The sequence below is a fragment of the Lissotriton vulgaris genome, chromosome 9 (assembly GCF_964263255.1).
Source record: "Lissotriton vulgaris chromosome 9, aLisVul1.2, whole genome shotgun sequence".
Taxonomy (NCBI): domain Eukaryota; kingdom Metazoa; phylum Chordata; class Amphibia; order Caudata; family Salamandridae; genus Lissotriton; species Lissotriton vulgaris.
Window position 1 is genome coordinate 227,021,023 of NC_141697.1, and position 22,267 is coordinate 227,043,289.

The 22,267-nt window shown below is 43.8% G+C and overlaps 1 protein-coding gene across 1 annotated transcript in view; it reads left to right on the forward strand.

Annotated features, from left to right (window-relative positions):
* Nucleotides 1-22,267, forward strand: part of SEC23A (SEC23 homolog A, COPII component) — a 981,910-nt gene that overhangs the window by 696,200 nt on the left and 263,443 nt on the right. Inside the window, exons 15-16 of the mRNA XM_086937358.1 lie at nt 3,969-4,046; nt 22,041-22,202. Of these exons, the coding sequence (XP_086793484.1) occupies nt 3,969-4,046; nt 22,041-22,202 (240 nt within the window). The remainder of the gene's footprint in view (nt 1-3,968; nt 4,047-22,040; nt 22,203-22,267) is intronic.

Below are 22,267 nucleotides of genomic sequence, written 5' to 3' on the forward strand. Positions count from 1 at the left end.
TTGGTGAGTTGCAAGCTCAAACAATCCAGGAAACTTTCCTCCAATTCAAGAAAAATACTGTGATTCTAAGGACCAATCCAAAGTTCATACCTAAGGTGCCATCGGACTTTCATTTAAATGAACCGGTGATTCTTAAGGCTTTCTTTTCTCAGCCTTCTACGCCGGCAGAAAGGGCACTCTACTCGCTGGTTGTGCAGAGATGCTTGAAGGTTTATTTGGACCGTACTAAAGAATTTCGGAAATCTTCTCAGTTGTTCATTGCATTTAGTGCTCCCCGCAAGGGCTTACCCCTGTCCAAGCAGGGTATTACTCGGTGGGTATCCAGTGCTATACGATTCTGTCATGCAGCAGCATGCAAGCCTCTAGAGGGCAGAGTCAGAGCACACTCTACAAGGTCCATGGCTTCGTCTACGGCTCTCTTTGCGGGAGTCCAGATTAACGATATCTGCAGGGCTGCAACTTTGAGCAGCACGCACACCCTCACAAGACATTACTGTCTGGAGACCGCGACACAAGAAGACACGGCTGTAGGCCAGGCAGTCCTGAGGAGCCTCTTTCATTGAGTGGTGAGCTTTCCTTTCTTCCCTCCTTCCTTTCTTTGTTATTATTAGCACATTTTGCTATGTGTTTTTAATGTTATTGCACTGTTGACTAATGTTTTGCTTGGTGTGAGAAAAAAAAAGGGAGAATAGAGAATGGTGAAAAGAAAGGAAGAGATTACAATGATGGAGCAAAATGTGCTTCTGACTGCAAGCTGCTCTGATACAAGCTATGGGAATCTGTGAAAGTTCCAATACTGGAGTAAGAAAACAAGTTACTTACCTGTAACTTTGGTTCTCCAGTATTGATAACTTTCATAGATTCCGATGCGCCCGTCCTCCTCCCCTGGGAAAGCTCAGCCCTCAGCAGGTTTTGTTATACTGTTACACAATGGCAACGAAAATCTGAGGCTCTGAGGTTCTCTCAGGAGGGTTCTATGGGGTGAGGCTAATCTGATTGGTTGTTGCTTTACTTTGGTCTCTTTTGCCAAAAGAAGTGGCTATGCTACAAAAGGGAATGAGGCCTAGGCCCTCTTCTTACTCTTTTGTACCTACTGCTATGTTATTTTGGTTACTGAGACTCCCATTCCGACAACAGGGAATCTATGAAAGTTCCCAATATTGAAGAACCAAAGTTACAGGTAAGTAACTTGTTTTCTTATTAGCCAGCACTTGGTGAGCAATGTACCAACCTAAACACTGAAAATGTCAAACACTTTTTTGTTTCAAAACATGCAAGGGTATTAATCTATAATCCTTTTTTAGAAAAAATTAAATGTCTGGTAGTGAAATTTAAAGTTGTCCTTGCACATAATTTTTACATAAAAATTTACCAACACGTTTCTCAACTTTAAACATTCAGTCCTCATTTCTTCGGGCATCATTTGTCTGATTTTGTTTACATCATCAATCATACACTACATTGTATGTCCCAACTGATTAGAGTATTTCCATTAGCAAGTGTTTTATTAAAGGATCAAAGTGAACGTGGGCATTTTAATTTGGTTCTCACCCAGCTGATGAAGCATACCTTTGAACCGATTCCACGAGCAGATATGAAATACCTCTTGTGGAAGATGGCCCTCATTCAAGCTCTCACTTCGGCAAGAAGAATTGGTGAGTTGCAAGCTCAAACAATCCAGGAAACTTTCCTCCAATTCAAGAAAAATACTGTGATTCTAAGGACCAATCCAAAGTTCATACCTAAGGTGCCATCGGACTTTCATTTAAATGAACCGGTGATTCTTAAGGCTTTCTTTTCTCAGCCTTCTACGCCGGCAGAAAGGGCACTCTACTCGCTGGTTGTGCAGAGATGCTTGAAGGTTTATTTGGACCGTACTAAAGAATTTCGGAAATCTTCTCAGTTGTTCATTGCATTTAGTGCTCCCCGCAAGGGCTTACCCCTGTCCAAGCAGGGTATTACTCGGTGGGTATCCAGTGCTATACGATTCTGTCATGCAGCAGCATGCAAGCCTCTAGAGGGCAGAGTCAGAGCACACTCTACAAGGTCCATGGCTTCGTCTACGGCTCTCTTTGCGGGAGTCCAGATTAACGATATCTGCAGGGCTGCAACTTTGAGCAGCACGCACACCCTCACAAGACATTACTGTCTGGAGACCGCGACACAAGAAGACACGGCTGTAGGCCAGGCAGTCCTGAGGAGCCTCTTTCATTGAGTGGTGAGCTTTCCTTTCTTCCCTCCTTCCTTTCTTTGTTATTATTAGCACATTTTGCTATGTGTTTTTAATGTTATTGCACTGTTGACTAATGTTTTGCTTGGTGTGAGAAAAAAAAAGGGAGAATAGAGAATGGTGAAAAGAAAGGAAGAGATTACAATGATGGAGCAAAATGTGCTTCTGACTGCAAGCTGCTCTGATACAAGCTATGGGAATCTGTGAAAGTTCCAATACTGGAGTAAGAAAACAAGTTACTTACCTGTAACTTTGGTTCTCCAGTATTGATAACTTTCATAGATTCCGATGCGCCCGTCCTCCTCCCCTGGGAAAGCTCAGCCCTCAGCAGGTTTTGTTATACTGTTACACAATGGCAACGAAAATCTGAGGCTCTGAGGTTCTCTCAGGAGGGTTCTATGGGGTGAGGCTAATCTGATTGGTTGTTGCTTTACTTTGGTCTCTTTTGCCAAAAGAAGTGGCTATGCTACAAAAGGGAATGAGGCCTAGGCCCTCTTCTTACTCTTTTGTACCTACTGCTATGTTATTTTGGTTACTGAGACTCCCATTCCGACAACAGGGAATCTATGAAAGTTCCCAATATTGAAGAACCAAAGTTACAGGTAAGTAACTTGTTTTCTTATTAGCCAGCACTTGGTGAGCAATGTACCAACCTAAACACTGAAAATGTCAAACACTTTTTTGTTTCAAAACATGCAAGGGTATTAATCTATAATCCTTTTTTAGAAAAAATTAAATGTCTGGTAGTGAAATTTAAAGTTGTCCTTGCACATAATTTTTACATAAAAATTTACCAACACGTTTCTCAACTTTAAACATTCAGTCCTCATTTCTTCGGGCATCATTTGTCTGATTTTGTTTACATCATCAATCATACACTACATTGTATGTCCCAACTGATTAGAGTATTTCCATTAGCAAGTGTTTTATTAAAGGATCAGAGTGAACGTGGGTCTTTGGTAAGGCGATTTCCAAATGTAACTCATTTTGTCTGGGTAAGATATCTCAGGATTGAATCGTACGATGGTTCTAGGGCTCACTCAGTGACAGACATTTCTCAGGTATGAGAACACCTTTAACAAACATGTGAATGTAAAGCCACCTGTCTGTCTGTCCGAGCTTATTTTCTTTTGTTTGTGCATTTTGCAAATGGTTGAAGTTATCGTTTTCAGACCTGCCTGCCGTTTTCTTGTGAGTTGTAGGTGTTACTTGAGTTTTTTGAATGCCTCATTAATACCAAAGTTTGAGGCTTCGTACACTCACCTTTGTGTATGGCAAATAAAGAGGCATCAGACTTCGGATACTGGAGGAAGCTGTAAATGTTTCATTATAATTGAGCCATCTGTTCGAGGAGCCTCCAGCTCTTAGGATTTGGGTCAGTTATCCTCCTCCTCCCTTCTTTGTGTTAGCCATGCTGTAATTTCCTCTCCTAGACCCCTAGACTCACTTCTACATAGCAGCATACTTGAGTTCTTCCCTTTCACTGGTCAGATCTATTTGCATCTGTTCTTGATTGCATTGAGTGGGTGTTGCCATGTGATACCGAAGGGTCTGATATGCAGGTTAGAGTCCATAAGTCCACATGTAATGACCCACATCAAATGATAAATAATCGATTGCTAAATATAAGCACATAAGAATTGGCATTATTAGACTACATTGGTCTTTAGCTGTAATGTGAAGGTTTTACAGAACCAACATGATTAATCATACAGCACACTTGTGTTTCTTTCTGCAGTGTCAGAAGTTTGGTGAATACCACAAAGATGACCCAAGTTCATTCAGATTTTCTGAGACCTTCTCCCTGTATCCTCAAGTAAGTTTGTTAGACATGTTAATTTGTTAAATCTGTTGCATATGAGTACGCAATGCTCATTTTTTTTGTTTTTGAGAAACCTTTGTCGCCAGAAGTTTGATAGAGAAATGTTTTTTGTTATTCATGGGGCTGTTCTTTTCCCTGAGTAACTGTGTTCATATGTTTGATTGGGGTAACAATATCATCACAAGCATTGGGTCATTTATGGATTCACATGCTTGATTATTCCATCTGTAGCTGTGAATCTTCTGTAGTCTGTGTTTAAATGGCATTGATAGTGCAAACTCCATGATTTGTGCTTCAGTCTGGAGAGAAATTACCGACTGTTATTTACTTTTACCATATATTGTGAGAAAGGTAAACTCCTTATCCGTAAGGATAAGTCCATGCCTGCTAGTGAAGTAGCCATAAATACCAGTGGTCATTTCCAGAGACAAATATTGTGCTGGCTTGGAAGCCCGGCGCCTATTGTACAGAGGTGTTGAGACTGGCAGCTATGACAATTGGTACTTCTCCAAGTTTTTACCATAACACAGTTTCCCCGTAAGAGATTGTGAAAGAACCTACCTCCAGTCATGAGGTTGAATTAATGAATAGCGAAGTAGATTAAAAGCAGTATGGGGACCCAGAACAGATTCAGACTTTCTTCAGTGAAAAGAGTGTGGGGGAAGGGGGGTGATGGGACGGTAGGACCCCCTAGTCGTCATTAACAGGATACCAATTTACCCCAGGAGGAAGATGCAGATGAAGAACATGATTGATATTGAAGATTGCGTTCTCAGCCTTATAAAGATAGGCCCTTTTAACTACTTACAGCTATGCAAGTGCCAGCTGGATTTTTTTAAATGCTCTGAAGTATATCATGCAGAGGGTATGTAACTGTATGCCCTGTTTAGCTTCACTGCAGCCACCTCTACTTTAGCATGTTCCTGCTTTGGTGCAATCAGCGTCACCACCACCACCTCCTGCAAAAAATCAGTTCGCTCCGATGGCCACAGATGTAGAATGAGGAGCTGAACGAGATGAATGACAACAGTGATAGTAAAGTGGAAGGTACTCTACTGCAAGAAAACCATCCAGATCAGGGGCCCAGGACGCATATGTGACCCATCCTAATAATCAGACTCGCCATCCACCGAGACACTACCTGCCAGATGACATTGCAAGCTTCCATAAGATAAGAGAAAGGGTATCAAAATCTAACACTGTATAATCATGCTTCTTTAATTTCAAGGATAAATCTTAAACGTCAACCAGATACATTGCCTTCTAGGGCCATCCATGTGAACAGTTGTATAACATCACAGGCTCTGGCTCTAATCAGCAAGGCTGAGCCTTCAATCGACAAACAATAACGGGAGAGCCAATGCTGATACTTATTTTAGTACCTCACAAGGACAAGGCGCCATAAAAATCAAATAATGACTACCTTTCGAATTCAATTCGAAAACATGTGTCTGAATTTATTTAAAAAAATGTATTTTATTTTTTAAATTCTCATATATTTAAACCTATTCATACATTCTACCAAAAAAACCAACACCAACAGTTTGACTTGAAAAGCCATGAATGACTCAAAAAGAACGCAAAAATGCTGGACAACATTCAAGACACATCACTCGCTTACATAGACGACATAAAACATAGAACATATACAACATTACTGTCTTGTTACTTTTTTTAAAAACCACCAGAGGCAATGATTGATAAATCAAAGAGCAACCAACGGTAACAGTGTTAAATTGGAAATCTGCGTTAATTCACTTATTACACAGCCAAAATAAACAAGACCACAGCAACATGTGTACTGCAATCACTAATTTGACGAAATCGGCCGATTTCGCCACGTGACTCAACACTTAAATCACAAGGTTTTTGGTAAGTGGGAGACCTCAAACCGAGGTTTGATGATTTTGCTGGGGGTCACATAACTAGTCATCAGGACTAGTGAATCAGACTGCGTCTGGGTCTCTCATTTACCGGATTAATTCCTACTCTGCAGCGCGGCAGGTATGAGATCCTGATCTCCCAGAGCGTGGCAACTTCTCAGGCATTCTGATTCACTAGTCCTGATGATCTCATAACCGTTGTTAGGGATCAAAACGTCATTGAAAACCACAACTTAACTCTAACCGTTATTTATGATTTATGCGGCGTACAAAATGTTCTTTCTATTGTGACTATTGTTATTTCTTATCTAACTAAAAAGTCACTTTTAAGTTACATGCCCGAGGTAAGTAAATCTGTTGATTTCCGGAAACCCCGTCACTTCCTGCTCACTTTATGTTAATGTATTGTTTCCATGTTTTATTTTGTTTGTTAAATAAATCATTATACCGTCCATTTGGATAGTAATAGACCCAATCCTGATTGAAGTTTTGTGGCTATGATTATGTATCTCTCTTGAAAGGGACCACAGTCTCTAATAACTTAGTACTACCCTTTGTCCCTTCTGACTATAAGGGTTCCCTTTTTCTGTGATTATATACTTGAGTGCAAATGGTGGCAATCGCAGAGGCAAAAAGCTCCAGCGCCATCCGACTCCACCCTCACCCCTACCCTCCCACTTACTCTCCAGCAGTCAAACGAGGCCCAGTGGCCTTTGGGCATTCGGGGGTGCCACCCGGCCACTATTGACGGAGGACAGTCTCCCTCAGGGGAGCTAATTGTGGGAGAAGTGGAGCCGCCTCGGGGAGAAAAAATAAGATGGTGGATGCTGTACTGGGCCAGCAGTGATTAGTCCGACACAGGAGCAGAGCGGCATGGTGAGGGGCTGACTCGGATTGCCATCAGTGGGAAGAGTGCCGAGCTGAGACAGCCTGCCCACCAACGCAGATAGTGTAGCGAGGAGCATAGTGCTGCGGTGGGTGGGCAGGTTCCTCTGATGTGGTTGTGTGGGCACCGGGCTGCCCAGTTGCTGCATCCCAGGAACATAGATTGGTGGCCCAGAATGGCCTGGGACACCGGTTGAGGCCTGGTGCGTGAGTAATGCCCACCCACAATCCTCCTTGGCCCACTAGACGCATCTGAAAGGTCCTGAGGCAGTCTGCTGCTGGAGCTGGGGAAGCGCTTGGGGTGAGTAGCCCTAGAAGACAGACCCCCTTCTCCCATGAGAGGGAGGACAGGGAGACACCAGCAGATGGAGTGGGATAGGGACTTGGAGCCTGGATGGTGTGGGATGCTCATGCCATAGCCGTCTGGCCGCAGCATGTCATGGTGATGGAGAGCAGGCGCGTCCAAGTGGTTCAGGGTAGAATGGAGGCACAGAGTCCCTGGCAGGCAGCCGGGGCACCATCAATGGTGATTGTGGCCCAGGTATCGAACTTCCGGGACAGGGACAATATCCTGCAAGTGGCACAAACCCAAGAGTCCAGACTGCTGGAGGGAGGGAGAGTGAATATACACACTGCCTAAACCACAGCAGTACAGAAACAACAAAATCCTTCCTCTGGGCCAAAAAGCAGCTGCGGCACCTGAATATTAAGTACGCACTCTTGTTCCTGGGGAAGCTCAGGATTGTTCAAAACGCCGGCTTGGGCCTGGCTGGAAGCTTGTTGGTACCCAATGCCAGGCAATGATTTTGGGGTCCAGGTCCGGGGCTGGCGGGAGACCCGTTGGCACAGCAGATTGTACAGGCGCCTCTCGTCGGCTCCCACATAGAACCAGGCAGAATCAAAAAGGGCCATGGATGTGGCGTCTATACAGCAGAGACAGACCCTGGCAGTGCCCAACATGTGGGAGTCCTTGGGGGTGGAATCAGGGGATGGATCGATGTCACAAAGCGGCTCGAATGGCGCACCACCACCTCCCAACGTAACCCTGATGAGAGTATCTAACAGATGACTTGGGATGAAGCCTGAGTGAGGGCAAGTGGGACTAAAAACAGGGGGGTAGGGCCTTTAGTGCGGTGGGGGTCTTAGGGTCATGCACAGTTCCTCAGGTCAAGCTGAGTCACGAACTGCCTCAATATTGCTGAGTGTTTCAAGTGTTAAATGTTTACAGTGATGGGGTGACAGACACCTCAGTAGTCGGGAAAGCAGGCCGCTTTAAGCCCGTAACACAAGAGTGTAGTGAGGGGGCAGTTCTTAGGGAAGTTTTTTTTTGGGGGGGGGGGAGCAGCACAACTTCAACCATGGTAGCCACCACGTCGATGGAGGCAAAAGAAAAGGGCACTTCCTGAGTACTGGATATGGATGATCACCTGAAACATAGACCTGGAGGGGTCCTCCCTCTGAAAATATTGTTGTTGACTGTTAATGGCCTGGAGAGAAATCTGAAAAGGGAAATAGTGACTAAATATATGGAAGGCATGACCCTGATGTGATTCTGTTGCAGGAAATGCATTTAGTGGCAAATAACTGTGGATTTCTCAACTGGGAACATTACCTTCTCCTGGCCTATGCAGGCTTCTCCAAGGATCGGGGGCCTGGGTGTCTTGGTGTGGAAAACGTTACCTCTGCAGGTTACCAGCTCCCGGGTGGACCGCCCCCTCCCCTCCCCCCCACTCCCCAAGGCTGCTATGCGTCGGTAAATGGCAGTTGTAATGGCATAGGGTTGGCAGTGGCCTCCTGGTACTCCCTCCCCCCACCACCGGGGGACTGCAAAGGAAGAGGCTGGTGAAGCTCAGCAAATGGATGACAAATTCACCAGAGGATATGTTGCTGGCAAGAGGGGGCCTTAACCTGACTCAAAGGTAAGACATGGACCGGCTGACTAGATCCAGGATCCCCCAAAGTGTAGATAAACATTAGGGAGACTTCTTGGGTGCAACCAGGATGGTCGATCTGTGGAGGGCTCATAATCCTCAGAGGAGACAGTACTCTTCTGCATCGAACTCCTTGCGGTCGATATCCATGTTGGACTGTCTGCTGGTATTGCACCACCTAGTAGGAGCCTTTGGGAACACGGAATACTGTCGAGGGGATGTCCCACTGGCAACAACTCCCTGGACGGGACTGCCCAAACCCGAGAGTGGGTGGAGACTGGACCTCTGGGAATTGACAGATAAGACTACCCAGGGTTTGATAACGCAAGTCACAGAAAATTCTGTTGAGGAGAACGTAGGGACGATGAGTTCCAGCACAATAGTCTGGGAGGCATACAAGATGGTATTGAAGGGGGACCGAATAGCCCACTTCACAGGGGAAAACCAGGAAAGTGAGAAAGCATGGAGGGAAATGTAGGATAAGCTAGTATGGATCGAGATAGAATAGGTATCTCACAATACGATGGAATGGGTGCTGGGGCTAGAGACATTGAGAGAGTTGTACAGGAGTCTGGTGAGACAGGAGGCAAGACAACTCTTTAGAAACAAGCAGGGAAGCTGGTACGAATTGGGAAACATGGCCGGTAAGCTGATGGCCTGGTTGGCCAGAAGGGAGCAGGGCCATTGATGCATTCACAGGGTGTCTAACCCCAGGAGAGCTGTGGGGCGCAGATCCTCTGGGTGAAATTGCACTACTATCTGAGCAGGATGTACAGCTCCAAACAGGGAGACCGCTCAACTGGTGTAGCAAATTTTGTTGGGGACCTCCCTGTCCTGCCATTGGTGGAGAAGGTGAGCATGGCCTTAGAGGTAGATGAGGAAGAAATCTCTGAGGGCCGTAGCTCATCTTAAGTGCTGAAGGCCCAGAAAGCATGAAAGAAATGCTTGGGGAAGCGTTGAGGGAAGGGATCCTGTCCTCATTCAGCTGATGGAAGACTTTTGCCTCTTATAGGCGGATCTCCCTACAAAATCTTGGCCAAGGTTCTGCCTACCAGACATATGAAGGTGATAGCTACTATAATAGCTCCTGATCAATCAAGCTTTATGCCTTATAGAGCAACCAGATACAATGTACAACACCTGTTCAGTTGCCTGCCCTGAAGAGACTGTATTGATGAAGCAGTAATACTGTTATCACTTGATGCTGAAAAGGCATTTGACTCTGCGGACTGGCCATACTTGATGGCAGTTCTGTGAAAAATGGGCTTCGGACCGGTGTTTCTGAAATGGGTCGGGCTGCTATATTGAGAGCCTTTACCTCAGATCCGCATGAATGGGGCATGATTGATGGAATTTAGGCTTGGTAAGAGCACCAGAAAGGAGTGCCCACTATCACTGCTACTGTTCACAATTGATTGAGCCCCTGACTCCTTAGATCCGAGGAGATTCACTGCTCAGGTGCTTAAAATGGGACCCAGCCTGGGAAGACATGATTTCGCTCTCTGGGGGTGGTATTCGACTGTATTGGGCCGACCCTAAGGGTTCGATTTCCCCCCTATTCTATGCATACTCGAGGTGTCTGGTTCATATGCCAAAATCCGAATCAGTTGGAACAAATCCATTGCTTGCCCCCTGACAGAGTGGACTCCACCTGACGTGGTTCAGGTACCTGGTCATCTATGTTACTGTATAGCCTGAAACTTTATTCCGGGATTATCTGAAGCACATCCTGAATGAGTATAAAGGTGTGGTATCCCACTGGAGAAAATGCCTAATTTCTGAACTGTGTTGTGTGGCCCTTTATAAAATGACTAGCAGCCCGTCCCGACGTTGTCCGGGGATGAAATATAGCAGCGTTTGAAAGTGGGTAACGCTGACATTTAAATGGCTGAGGTGGCACAGTAGTTATGCATCCATAAGGGATTTGTATGCGTTGTTTAACATTGATCTTGCACGTCGTCTTTTACCTGTCTTGTGAAGTTGGTAATTTCTGTGCAATTTGTTTGTCCGCTTGTGCATGCAGTGTTAGGAAGAGCGTTCGTGATATGTGCCTCCTCAGCTGTAACGTTTTTGATGATCCTTCGTGATAACGTTTGCAGCTTGTGGGTGCTGTGGAGTGGGTTGGTTATAGAATCTCCAAGAGCGTTCTGTCCAAAGTTAATCCGTGTACGCTGACAGTGCAGTGCGTGGCAGCGTGCTTGTGAGGTATATATAAAGGGGTCCCAGACCAAACAAACAATAATTTATTTGTACTCTCACAATTTTGTTGAATTGATCCAAAAACAAATGAGGGTGCAAAGTGTTTTTATTTTCACTGCACCATGAGCCATTCAATGGTTGAAAAATCAATAGTATAATACACAAAATTCAATGCGCCCACAAAAGGAAGGGAAAGAGTGCAGGGGAAGGAACATATTTCAAATAGTTACACATCACTAATCAAAATTTCATTATGCATAAATCCACAACTCAAATCATGAATACTATTGATCCACATAAGAGAGGTCAAGAAAAAGGAATATATCAAAAACACATTTTTCGTGGAAGAGACTCCTAGTTTGCTGAATATATCAAGCTAGGGTTAGGAGTTCTGGGTTGTAGATGAAAGTCTACGTTTCGACCCAATGAAATGTAGGACAGTAGATCCTTACTACGCAGGTCTTCGTCAGGACGTGAAGGGAGGTGGAGGGTGGGGTGGGGCTGATTCCTAAGCATAAAATAGAAGTGAAATCACATTACTTTAACCGGTCTCAAAAGAGTCCCGACACATTTGAATAACGGAAAGATCCGTTACATTTAAGGGTAAGGACTAGATTAGGTTGAAATTAAGTTAAAGTTAAAAAAGGGGGGGGGAAAAAGGTATACTGAGGATAAAGCCACATAACACATTGGACATTGTAGTAATTACCTGGCGGAGCAGACAAAAAACGGCCAGAAAAAACGTGGTCCGTGACCAGGCAATGCCTTGTTCTGCGCTGTGTGCTGTCCGAATCTAAAAGACCGTAATAGAAATATATTGGCACCATCCTATTAGTGATTTGCCAGAGGTGTCGCTACACCGTATGTATTGGAAGTACTATTGAGCAGCCTACCTTATTGTCAGGACAGTTAGATTCGAGGAAATAAACTCATTACTGTTTCACCGTCAGAGCGGGGTTTCTTTTAAATCCTTAAAGTGAAAAAAATCACTCGTACCACATCTGCAAAAAACCAAGGGGTAAAACGACGTATCAGTTCTAGGATCAACCCCTGGTGACAGATTCAAAAAAGGGGAACAAGCGCGCCGCTTGTTCGGGACTTACCCGAAGGGATTCTGATTGTTAAAAGGAGCGTGCGAGCCGGCGTCTCACCGCGTCTCCTAGAGCCAGGAAGTGCTGCCAGGGTAACCAGAGAGGTTTACAAACCTCGTAGAAGAAAGACTAACTACCGTTACTAGGGTTACAAAGGAGCAAACATGTGGGTATTTTTTCAACGGTGGGGAAGAAAGACTAACGTTAGAGTTTATTGTTGGATGGTGATTACGAACCAGGTAAATCAAAGCCACTGGCTGTGTCGAAAACATATTAATGTATTGTTATTAAAAGGTGAGAGAAACATAATTATTGTAAAACCACAGTAGGCTGCATCATGAGTTGCGTGGACCTGCTACGACAAAGCGGTCAAAAAGCGCCATGACTCCTCACAAAGTCAAAGATAGCATTGGAAAATCCAGAAATGTAAAGATTAGACAAAAATTCCAATGTCAAACAATAAATTGAATTTAAAGGGGGAAAATTTCAGTGAAAATCTGTAAAAGCGCGGACCTACCAAGCATGGTGGTCTGGCGCCCAGTACTTCAAAAAGATTAGAAAAACTATTTTGTTAGGGTACCACAAAAGTAAAGATTTTTATAATAATGGGTAATCAATCATTTAGACCATTAGGACAGCCAGATTATTACTGTGAGGCGAAAGGTGTCTCAATTTATCATCAGATAACATACATGCCACAGTAATTCTATGAGGGTGCGGACCTGCCAAACATGGTGGTCGGGCGCTCATTGTACATCAGAGACATTTGAAGAGTAACATTTGAAAAAACAGCACAGAGCCTTATTAAAACATACATGAAAAGCAGTGGGTGATCGTAACACCAGATTTACATGAACCTCCCACAGGTGATAGGATGCATGCACAGTTCAAAGGATGGCCATTTGGGCGAAACTACTTTCAGACTCATTTAAACCCATGCGTACTGAGTCAAAGAATCGGATCCATTTAATCTCCCTCACATTGAGAATAGGTTCTATGCTACCACCCCTTGGGCTTAATCTAACCTGTTCCAAGATAGTCCACCTCAGTCTTTCCAGGGGGTGATTTTTGTCATTACAGTGGTCAACCAAGGGGGCTCCTGCGACCTTACATCTTACACGGCTGCAGTGCTGCAAAAACCGCACTTTAGCTCGCTGTTGTGTCTGTCCCACATGTATCAAGTCACAGGGGCATGTTATGCAGTACACCACATCGGTGGAATTACAGTTTGTGTGTGACTTAAGTGGAACATGTTGCTGTTTATGGGTGAAGATTTTGGTTTGAATTGTTGCTGGGCAGGCTTTACATGAACCACATCGGTAGTGTCCCACAATAGGAGGTAGATTCCACATGGTTGTTATAGATGGTTCATTGGGGGTCGTGAGGAATGAGCACACCACGTGATCTCGGATGCTCTTCGCTTTCTTGAAGGCGTGAAGGGGCGGGCAGTTGCTATTAAGGTCTTCGGATATCAAATTCCAATATTTATTGATGGTTTTCTTTATCATGTTACTTTTTGTGGAAAAAGTAGTTACACAGATAAGTCGTTCATCATTATTGATCTGTTTTTCTCCAGACTGTAATAAAGTTTCTCTGGGGTTGAACCATGCTCTCTTTTTGGCTTTCTTAACCAATCGCCTCGGGTATCCACGTTCAAGTAGTCTATCCATGAGTATTGTTGATTGTTCCATATAGTCATCCTTCCTGCTGCAATTTCGGCGAATCCGCAAAAACTGGCCGAAAGGCAGGTTGTCACGGAGTCCCCTTGGGTGATGACTAGAGTATAGAAGTAGGGAGTTTCTCTCCGCGGGTTTCAGGAAACCCGCGGAGAGAAACTCCCTACTTCTATACTCTAGATTAGGTTAGGTTAGATTAAGCCCAAGGGGTGGTAGCATAGAACCTATTCTCAATGTGAGGGAGATTAAATGGATCCGATTCTTTGACTCAGTACGCATGGGTTTAAATGAGTCTGAAAGTAGTTTTGCCCAAATGGCCATCCTTTGAACTGTGCACCTGTGGGAGGTTCATGTAAATCTGGTGTTACGATCACCCACTGCTTTTCATGTATGTTTTAATAAGGCTCTGTGCTGTTTTTTCAAATGTTACTCTTCAAATGTCTCTGATGTACAATGAGCGCCCGACCACCATGTTTGGCAGGTCCGCACCCTCATAGAATTACTGTGGCATATATGTTATCTGATGATAAATTGAGACACTTTTCGCCTCACGGTAATAATCTGGCTGTCCTAATGGTCTAAATGATTGATTACCCATTATTATAAAAATCTTTACTTTTGTGGTACCCTAACAAAATAATTTTTCTAATCTTTTTGAAGTACTGGGCGCCAGACCACCATGCTTGGTAGGTCCGCGCTTTTACAGATTTTCACTGAAATTTTCCCCCTTTAAATTCAATTTATTGTTTGACATTGGAACTTTTGTCTAATCTTTACATTTCTGGATTTTCCAATGCTATCTTTGACTTTGTGAGGAGTCATGGCGCTTTTTGACCGCTTTGTCGTAGCAGGTCCACGCAACTCATGATGCAGCCTACTGTGGTTTTACAATAATTATGTTTCTCTCACCTTTTAATAACAATACATTAATATGTTTTCGACACAGCCAGTGGCTTTGATTTACCTGGTTCGTAATCACCATCCAACAATAAACTCTAACGTTAGTCTTTCTTCCCCACCGTTGAAAAAATACCCACATGTTTGCTCCTTTGTAACCCTAGTAACGGTAGTTAGTCTTTCTTCTACGAGGTTTGTAAACCTCTCTGGTTACCCTGGCAGCACTTCCTGGCTCTAGGAGACGCGGTGAGACGCCGGCTCGCACGCTCCTTTTAACAATCAGAATCCCTTCGGGTAAGTCCCGAACAAGCGGCGCGCTTGTTCCCCTTTTTTGAATCTGTCACCAGGGGTTGATCCTAGAACTGATACGTCGTTTTACCCCTTGGTTTTTTGCAGATGTGGTACGAGTGATTTTTTTCACTTTAAGGATTTAAAAGAAACCCCGCTCTGACGGTGAAACAGTAATGAGTTTATTTCCTCGAATCTAACTGTCCTGACAATAGGGTAGGCTGCTTAATAGTACTTCCAATACATACGGTGTAGCGACACCTCTGGCAAATCACTAATAGGATGGTGCCAATATATTTCTATTACGGTCTTTTAGATTCGGACAGCACACAGCGTAGAACAAGGCATTGCCTGGTCACGGACCACGTTTTTTCTGGCTGTTTTTTGTCTGCTCTGCCAGGTAATTACTACAATGTCCAATGTGTTATGTGGCTTTATCCTCAGTATACCTTTTCCCCCCCCCCTTTTTTAACTTTAACTTAATTTCAACCTAATCTAGTCCTTAACCTTAAATGTAATGGATCTTTCCGTTATTCAAATGTGTCGGGACTCTTTTGAGACCGGTTAAAGTAATGTGATTTCACTTCTATTTTATGCTTAGGAATCAGCCCCACCCCACCCTCCACCTCCCTTCACGTCCTGACGAAGACCCGCGTAGTAAGGATCTACTGTCCTACATTTCATTGGGTCGAAACGTAGACTTTCATCTACAACCCAGAACTCCTAACCCTAGCTTGATATATTCAGCAAACTAGGAGTCTCTTCCACGAAAAATGTGTTTTTGATATATTCCTTTTTCTTGACCTCTCTTATGTGGATCAATAGTATTCATGATTTGAGTTGTGGATTTATGCATAATGAAATTTTGATTAGTGATGTGTAACTATTTGAAATATGTTCCTTCCCCTGCACTCTTTCCCTTCCTTTTGTGGGCGCATTGAATTTTGTGTATTATACTATTGATTTTTCAACCATTGAATGGCTCATGGTGCAGTGAAAATAAAAACACTTTGCACCCTCATTTGTTTTTGGATCAATTCAACAAAATTGTGAGAGTACAAATAAATTATTGTTTGTTTGGTCTGGGACCCCTTTATATATACTTCATTATCTACCCAGGTCCCACTGACCACATGGGTTCAACCCAAGTATCTACAACACAGCATGCTTGTGAGGGCTGCGCCTGTGTGATCCCCGCTGGTAGGCTGACTGCCTTGAGGCCCCGGCTGAGCACCAAACTAAATTGAAATCGTTAAGTGTGTGAAATGCCGCCTGAATGCGAAGCTCTGTGAATGCGGCGCACATTGTTCTCAATGCGAAGCTCTGTGAATGCGGCGCACATTGTTCTGAATGCGAAGCTCCGTGAATGCGGCGCACATTGGTGTTTGGCGATGCCCCTGTCAGAACGGTTAGGCCCAAAAGGGAGTACTGTGAAGGTTAGCAGTAATGCTGTGTCAATGCCGCGCCCCGTCAATGCTGCGCCCCGTCAATGCCGTGCCCATTTTTTTTTTTTTTTTTTTGGCCAGGCCCCTCTCACAACGCCGACGCCCACAAGGGACTACTTTACCCCTTAGGTTCTTTTACCTTAGTAATGTATATGGTGGGCAGATGTATAGCCTATGTTCATCTGCTGTAACTGCCCTTTCCAATGCTGTATTGGGTGTTGTGATTGGTGCTGTACTTCTTGAGCTTACCCGCCTCAAAGGTTTCGGCTCTCTCTTTATAATAGTAGTATGGATATGGATCTATCTCCCGAAGTTTCTGTATATACTACAGAACTCCCCATTTAGAGTACTGGGCAAGTTTTTCAGGGATGTAGAAGCAGTGACCAGATGGCTGATCAGACAGACATCCGCTGCGGATTGGTCTCTCCGCATGGATGTGGAAGCTAGTGAACGAAGGGGTGGCCCTCCTGGGGACCCATCGGCAGGTAATTAATGACTGGGCATTTATGACACAGCAGGAACAACCAACATACACAGACCGGAGGGCAAAGGACCTGAAGAGTTACCCCCTTTGGCTGTATGGGGTGGACAAGGGGAATATTCTGCAAAGCCCTACTGCACAGGCGGTTATCATATGGCATAAAGCAACAAGCACTGGGGTGGAAGGTTCGAGTGACGCTGTAGACCCCACTCTGGGAAACATCATTGCTAGCATGCCTGAAGTGTGTGGAGGGACGCAGGAAGTGGGACTTGTTGGGAATTTCAAAAGTGAGAGACGTCTGGAAGAAGGGGAAGATGATACTGTTCCCCAAACTCCAGGCACTATTTGAACTGTCGGCTGGGACAATATCTCCAATACCAACAGGTAAAGCACATCCTTCAGGGATATGGCGACCTCCTCCGGGATGTTGAGAAAGAAACTCCCCTAGAGTGTAGAGTACTGTGGGTCCCCCACACAAATAGGCAGTTTCACAAATATATTCCTCTCTGCTTACGCACAGTTTGGCTTCCCTAGACGCCCTATGAAGATTGGGGAGGATGTGAGAATGTTCGAATCTGTGCGGTTAGTGGGAGAAGGTGAGGGGCAGGATCTCCTCGGTTCTGGATTGCTCCCTAAACCTCACTCCACAATTGATGGTTTGGGGGAGCAGAGGTTTGATAGATACAACCTTCTGTTTTGTAAGGTAGCATTAATGGTGGCCAGGAGGGATATAGTCAGGTACTGGGGAGGGGCAACAATTCCCACAGTGGCCGGCTGGTACATAAGGGCAGAGGAGATGGTTTACCGGGCTAGAGGCCCATGGAAAGGGACTGAAGACAACTCTGACCGAAAGGAGGTGTAAGGGGGGACCAGGCAGGCAGCAAAGGTGCAACAGTAACAGAAGTGGGGCCCCAGACAGGTGGTGGTAAGGTTTGGCCAGCAATTAGTGTAGAACTTTGAAACAAGGCGATGGTGCCTGCAGGGTAGTGGGCTCCGCTGGACAGTGAAAGGGTTAAAGTGCTGTACAATCTCACCCATTTCCCCACCCAGTATGTAGAGGGGGCGAGATGAGGGCATGGTTCAAAGGTGTAATTGTATTGTATTGTATTTGCATTTATATAGCGTTTACTACCCCCTGACGAGGCGTTGAAGCACTTTTTCGGCGAGTAGCACACTACTCCAGAACCAATTAGGATTAGTGGTGAATTAGTAAAGTGAAATATAAAAGTAATTAGTCAGTTATTTGGATTGAGAAGGATAGTGCATGGAAAGAAAAGGGTTTGTATTTATAAAGTGCTTGCTACCCCTGATGGGGTGTTGAAGCGCTTTATCGGTGAGTGGAACGCTACTCCAGAACCAATAAAGTATTAGTGGTGAATTAGTAAAGTGAAATATGAAAGTCATTTGAGTGGTGGACAATTTAATCTGTTATTTGAATTTAAGAGGATAGTGGAGGGATAGAAGAGGGAAGGTTTTAGATGTTTTATTTTTTTGTGTGTGTTTGTTTTGGAGGTCATAGCAGTAAGAAGAGGCTTGGTGTGAGTAAAAGGGATGTGGAGGGGGAAGCATCAGAGGGAAGGGTTTAGAAAGGCTTGCTTTGGGTGATCGGAATAGTAAAAGGGGTATGAGATGAAGCAATGAGGGTTAGAGAAGGGAAGAGTCTAGAAAGGGTTATTTGGGGGATCATAGTAGTAGTATGGGTTTTAGGTTGAATGAGAGAGTGGAGGTAGAGGATATATTGAGAGCGGTATAGTGTGAGAAATAGTGTTATGTATTGGATATGCTGAATTAGAAGAAAAGTAATATAGATCCATAAGTACATGGAAGTTATATAGACGCATAAAGGTAGGTAGTATATGTAGATTAAAGATGCATTAAATAAACTCCTGCTTTCAAGTGTTATTGTACTTTAAATTAATTGTATTTATATAATTTTTTTTAAACATAACTATTCTACACATTTATTCAGAGCAATACATATATAAAGGTGCATATCTATTGTACGAAAAATTGCATTTATACAGAGATATACTGTATATTTCTGTTTGCGTATGGTGGTTATGTGGGTAAAAGCCAATTCTAGAGTAGTTGTCTGAAGACAAGTTGGTTATCCGTGGATCTTATGTTGGGGTACAGAGAGTTCCATAGCTTGGCTGCTTGAACAGAGAAGGATGTGCCACCCATGTATTTTTTCTTGCATATTGGGATTTTGAGGCAAGGTGTCACTCTAGAGCGCAGGTTGTTGAATGTGTTTGGTGATTTTATTCCTGATGAAGAGCGGTGCCATTCCATGTGGGTGATACAAACAGCTTGACTGTGGATCTTCTAGCAACCGGTAACCAATGCAGGGCTTTTAAGGCAGGGGAGATGTGGTCTTGCGTTTTATATATGAGTAGTTTGGCAGCCAAGTTCTTAATCCGCTGTATTCTTTTCATGGTTGGTAAAGGTGATCCGTGGTAGGGGTTATTGGCCTAATCGAGTTTAGACAGAACAAGGGAGATGGTAGCCTGGACCTTGTGTGAAAACCCCAAGATGGGGGAAGACTCATCGCAGAGTTTTTATAGTAACAAAGCTTGATATTGCTAGTTTGTCCACTTGGGCATTCATTGATAGCTATGTGTCCATGGTCATTCTGAGGTTTTGTACATCCTTCGATACTTTACGTGGTGTTCCCATATCATCAGGCCATCCGGCGAGCGGGTCATAATGTTTCCAGTCACCACACGTGAGTATTTCTATTTTGGAAGCATCAAATTTGAGATGGCTCCACATCATCCATTGATCCACGGCTCTGAGACAACTGAAAATCGGCGAGTTTCTAATGTCTTAGGGGCATTTCAGTTGAAAGAGTATTTGTGAGTCATGTGCATAGTTCAAGCACGTGAGGTGTTTTTGTGAAGTACGCTTTGGATGAGAAAGGTGGGGTATGGATGACTTTAGTTTTGTCGCAAAGGTAGGATGCGATCCAGTCTAGAGCAATCCCCTCAATGCCGGCTTTGTAAACTCTTTGTATCAGTGTGTCATGGCCAACTGTGTCTAAGGCTACCGAGAAGTCCAAGAGAAGTAGTACAGCAACCCTGTTGCGGTCAACTGTGTTCTTCAGGTCATTCCAGATGGCAAGGAGGGCAGAATCTGTGCCTCTTCCTGGACCGAATCCTGCTTGGAAGTCTGAAAGTATGGCATTATCTTCATTGAATTGTGTCATCCGGGCAAATGCTGCTCTTCTTATCAGTTTGCCCAGGAAAGGTCCATTTGTAATCGGTCTGTAGTGGTCAGGGTTCAGCGAGTCCAGGTTTGTTTTCTTCAATAATGGGCGTATGTATGACTTTTTGAGTTCTTCTGGAAATATTCCGGTAGTTAAGGAGTTGTTGATGATTCTTCTTACTGGAGTGGCAGCAGAGGTTGTTAGAAGAATTGTCTTGAAGGTTTGCAGTGGACATGGGCCAGAAGGACTGCTGGCAGGCCTGCTTGCTTTGACCAGGTCCATAAATTAATTGTGTGGAATGTTTAGGAAGGAACAGAGAGGCTGGGTTAGAGTATTTTTGGGTTGTTGTTCTGTAAAAGGGTCAATGTTGGTGCTTTGTCTTTGTTTTAAGAATGAGTCCAATGTGTCTGTTTTGGCCATGTAATGATTTGCCAGCTAGGCTGTGAAATCTTAAGTACCGGGATGAGCTCTTTCTAGGCAATTTGGTTTACAAAATTAAATTCATTGAGCATTTTATAGAATACTTATTTGCACATTTAGCATTTTGAATTCTGTCTGAATAGTATATTTTCTTTGCTTTTTTGATAGCTGATTTGTATAATCTGTTAATTTTCTGTAGGCAAAGTTTGTCTTGACTGACGTTTGTTTTAAGTCGGGCACTTTGTAGCTTTCTAATTTGTTGTTTCATTTCCTTTATCTCTGTATATCTCCACAGTGCGTGGTTTCCTTTGTTCTGTTGTGTGGTTTTTTAGTGGCATCAAGATATCAAAACCTTCCCGTAGCCACTCATATAATTTTCGAACATAATTTATTGTTTCTAGATCTGTACTGGTTGTTAGTTGTATTTCTAAGTGTTCCAATTTGAGTTTGTTCCACGGTTGATAGGTGGATGCACGTAAGGTGGTTTTAGGTGTGTCGCTTAGTGTTGTTTTATGTTGGAAAGCAAGCAGTCTGACCATGTGACTGGTGTTATTGTTTGAAAGATAACTAGTTCTGTATTAGTAAAAATAACATCTTGGATGTCTCCAGCGATGTGTGTGGGTTTGTGGACAATCTGATACAAGTTCAGTGCGTCTAGGCGTGTGATGATTGTTTTCGGTTGGGGCATATTGGGTTTGTCAAACCAAATGTTGAGGTCACCCTGAACGCATAGGTTGGAGTGTAGTGTTATCAGGTTTGAAACCAGGTCTAGAAGTGTGTCTGGGAATGTTGCATTGCTAGGTGGAGGTCTGTAAAGGAGCAGGAAGTTACAGGAGGAAGATGGTGTAGGATTGCATTTGGTGAGGAGGGCCTCACAATCTTTTATGGAGACATAGTCACATTTTTTGCCTGTAGGATTTTGGGTGATCGTATGATAGCCTAGAGAAACTGCTTCATGCAAGACTGGAGCCATATCATCTCCAAAACATGATTCAATTATGAACACTATGTCTGGTTTTGTGTCATTGGGAAGGTCGTAGATGTGATGTTTGTTTTTTGAGAGCGATCGAGCATTTATTAGTAGACAGTTTAGAGAATGTGCTTTGGCGATAGTGCGACTTTGTTTTGTAGAAGAGTGAGCAGTATTTTGTGTGCTTGTAGCAGGTGTGTCCTTAGTATTGCTATTAGGTATATAAGGATAGCGATTGTGTAGCTGTTCTGTATCATGTTCCTCGTCCAGGAGGCTATGAAGGCATTTTGATGGGTCTGCATGTGTAGGTGGTGGAGAAGGTGTTTGAGAGTGGGTTGGTGCATTGTGTAGTTTTTGTGGTGTAACCTTGTTGTGCATTAGACATGGAGAAGCAAAGTTGTGAGGTGATTCTGGCTAAGCCCCCCTTCCTTTTTAGAGGCCTGCTGAGGTGATGACAAAGGTAGCCTGGTGGGGTAGCTTTCACAATGTTAGGACCTGAGCTGTTGTCTGTCCATGTTGCGGAAATGAAGGCGATTTGAACCTGTTGGTATGTAAATGTTATTTTCGACTAGAGTTCAAACCTACTAAATTAATTATTCATGTACTTTGTTTTTCAGTTTATGTTTCATTTAAGAAGATCCCCTTTCCTACAAGTTTTTAACAACAGTCCTGATGAGAGCTCGTATTACCGGCACCATTTCATGCGTCAAGACCTAACACAGTCGTTAATTATGGTTCAGCCAATTCTCTATGCATATTCTTTCAGTGGGCCCCCTGAGGTAAGAGAGATAGGTAACACAAAGATATTTCTTTGTTAATAACGGTGATATTCTGTTTAGTCTTG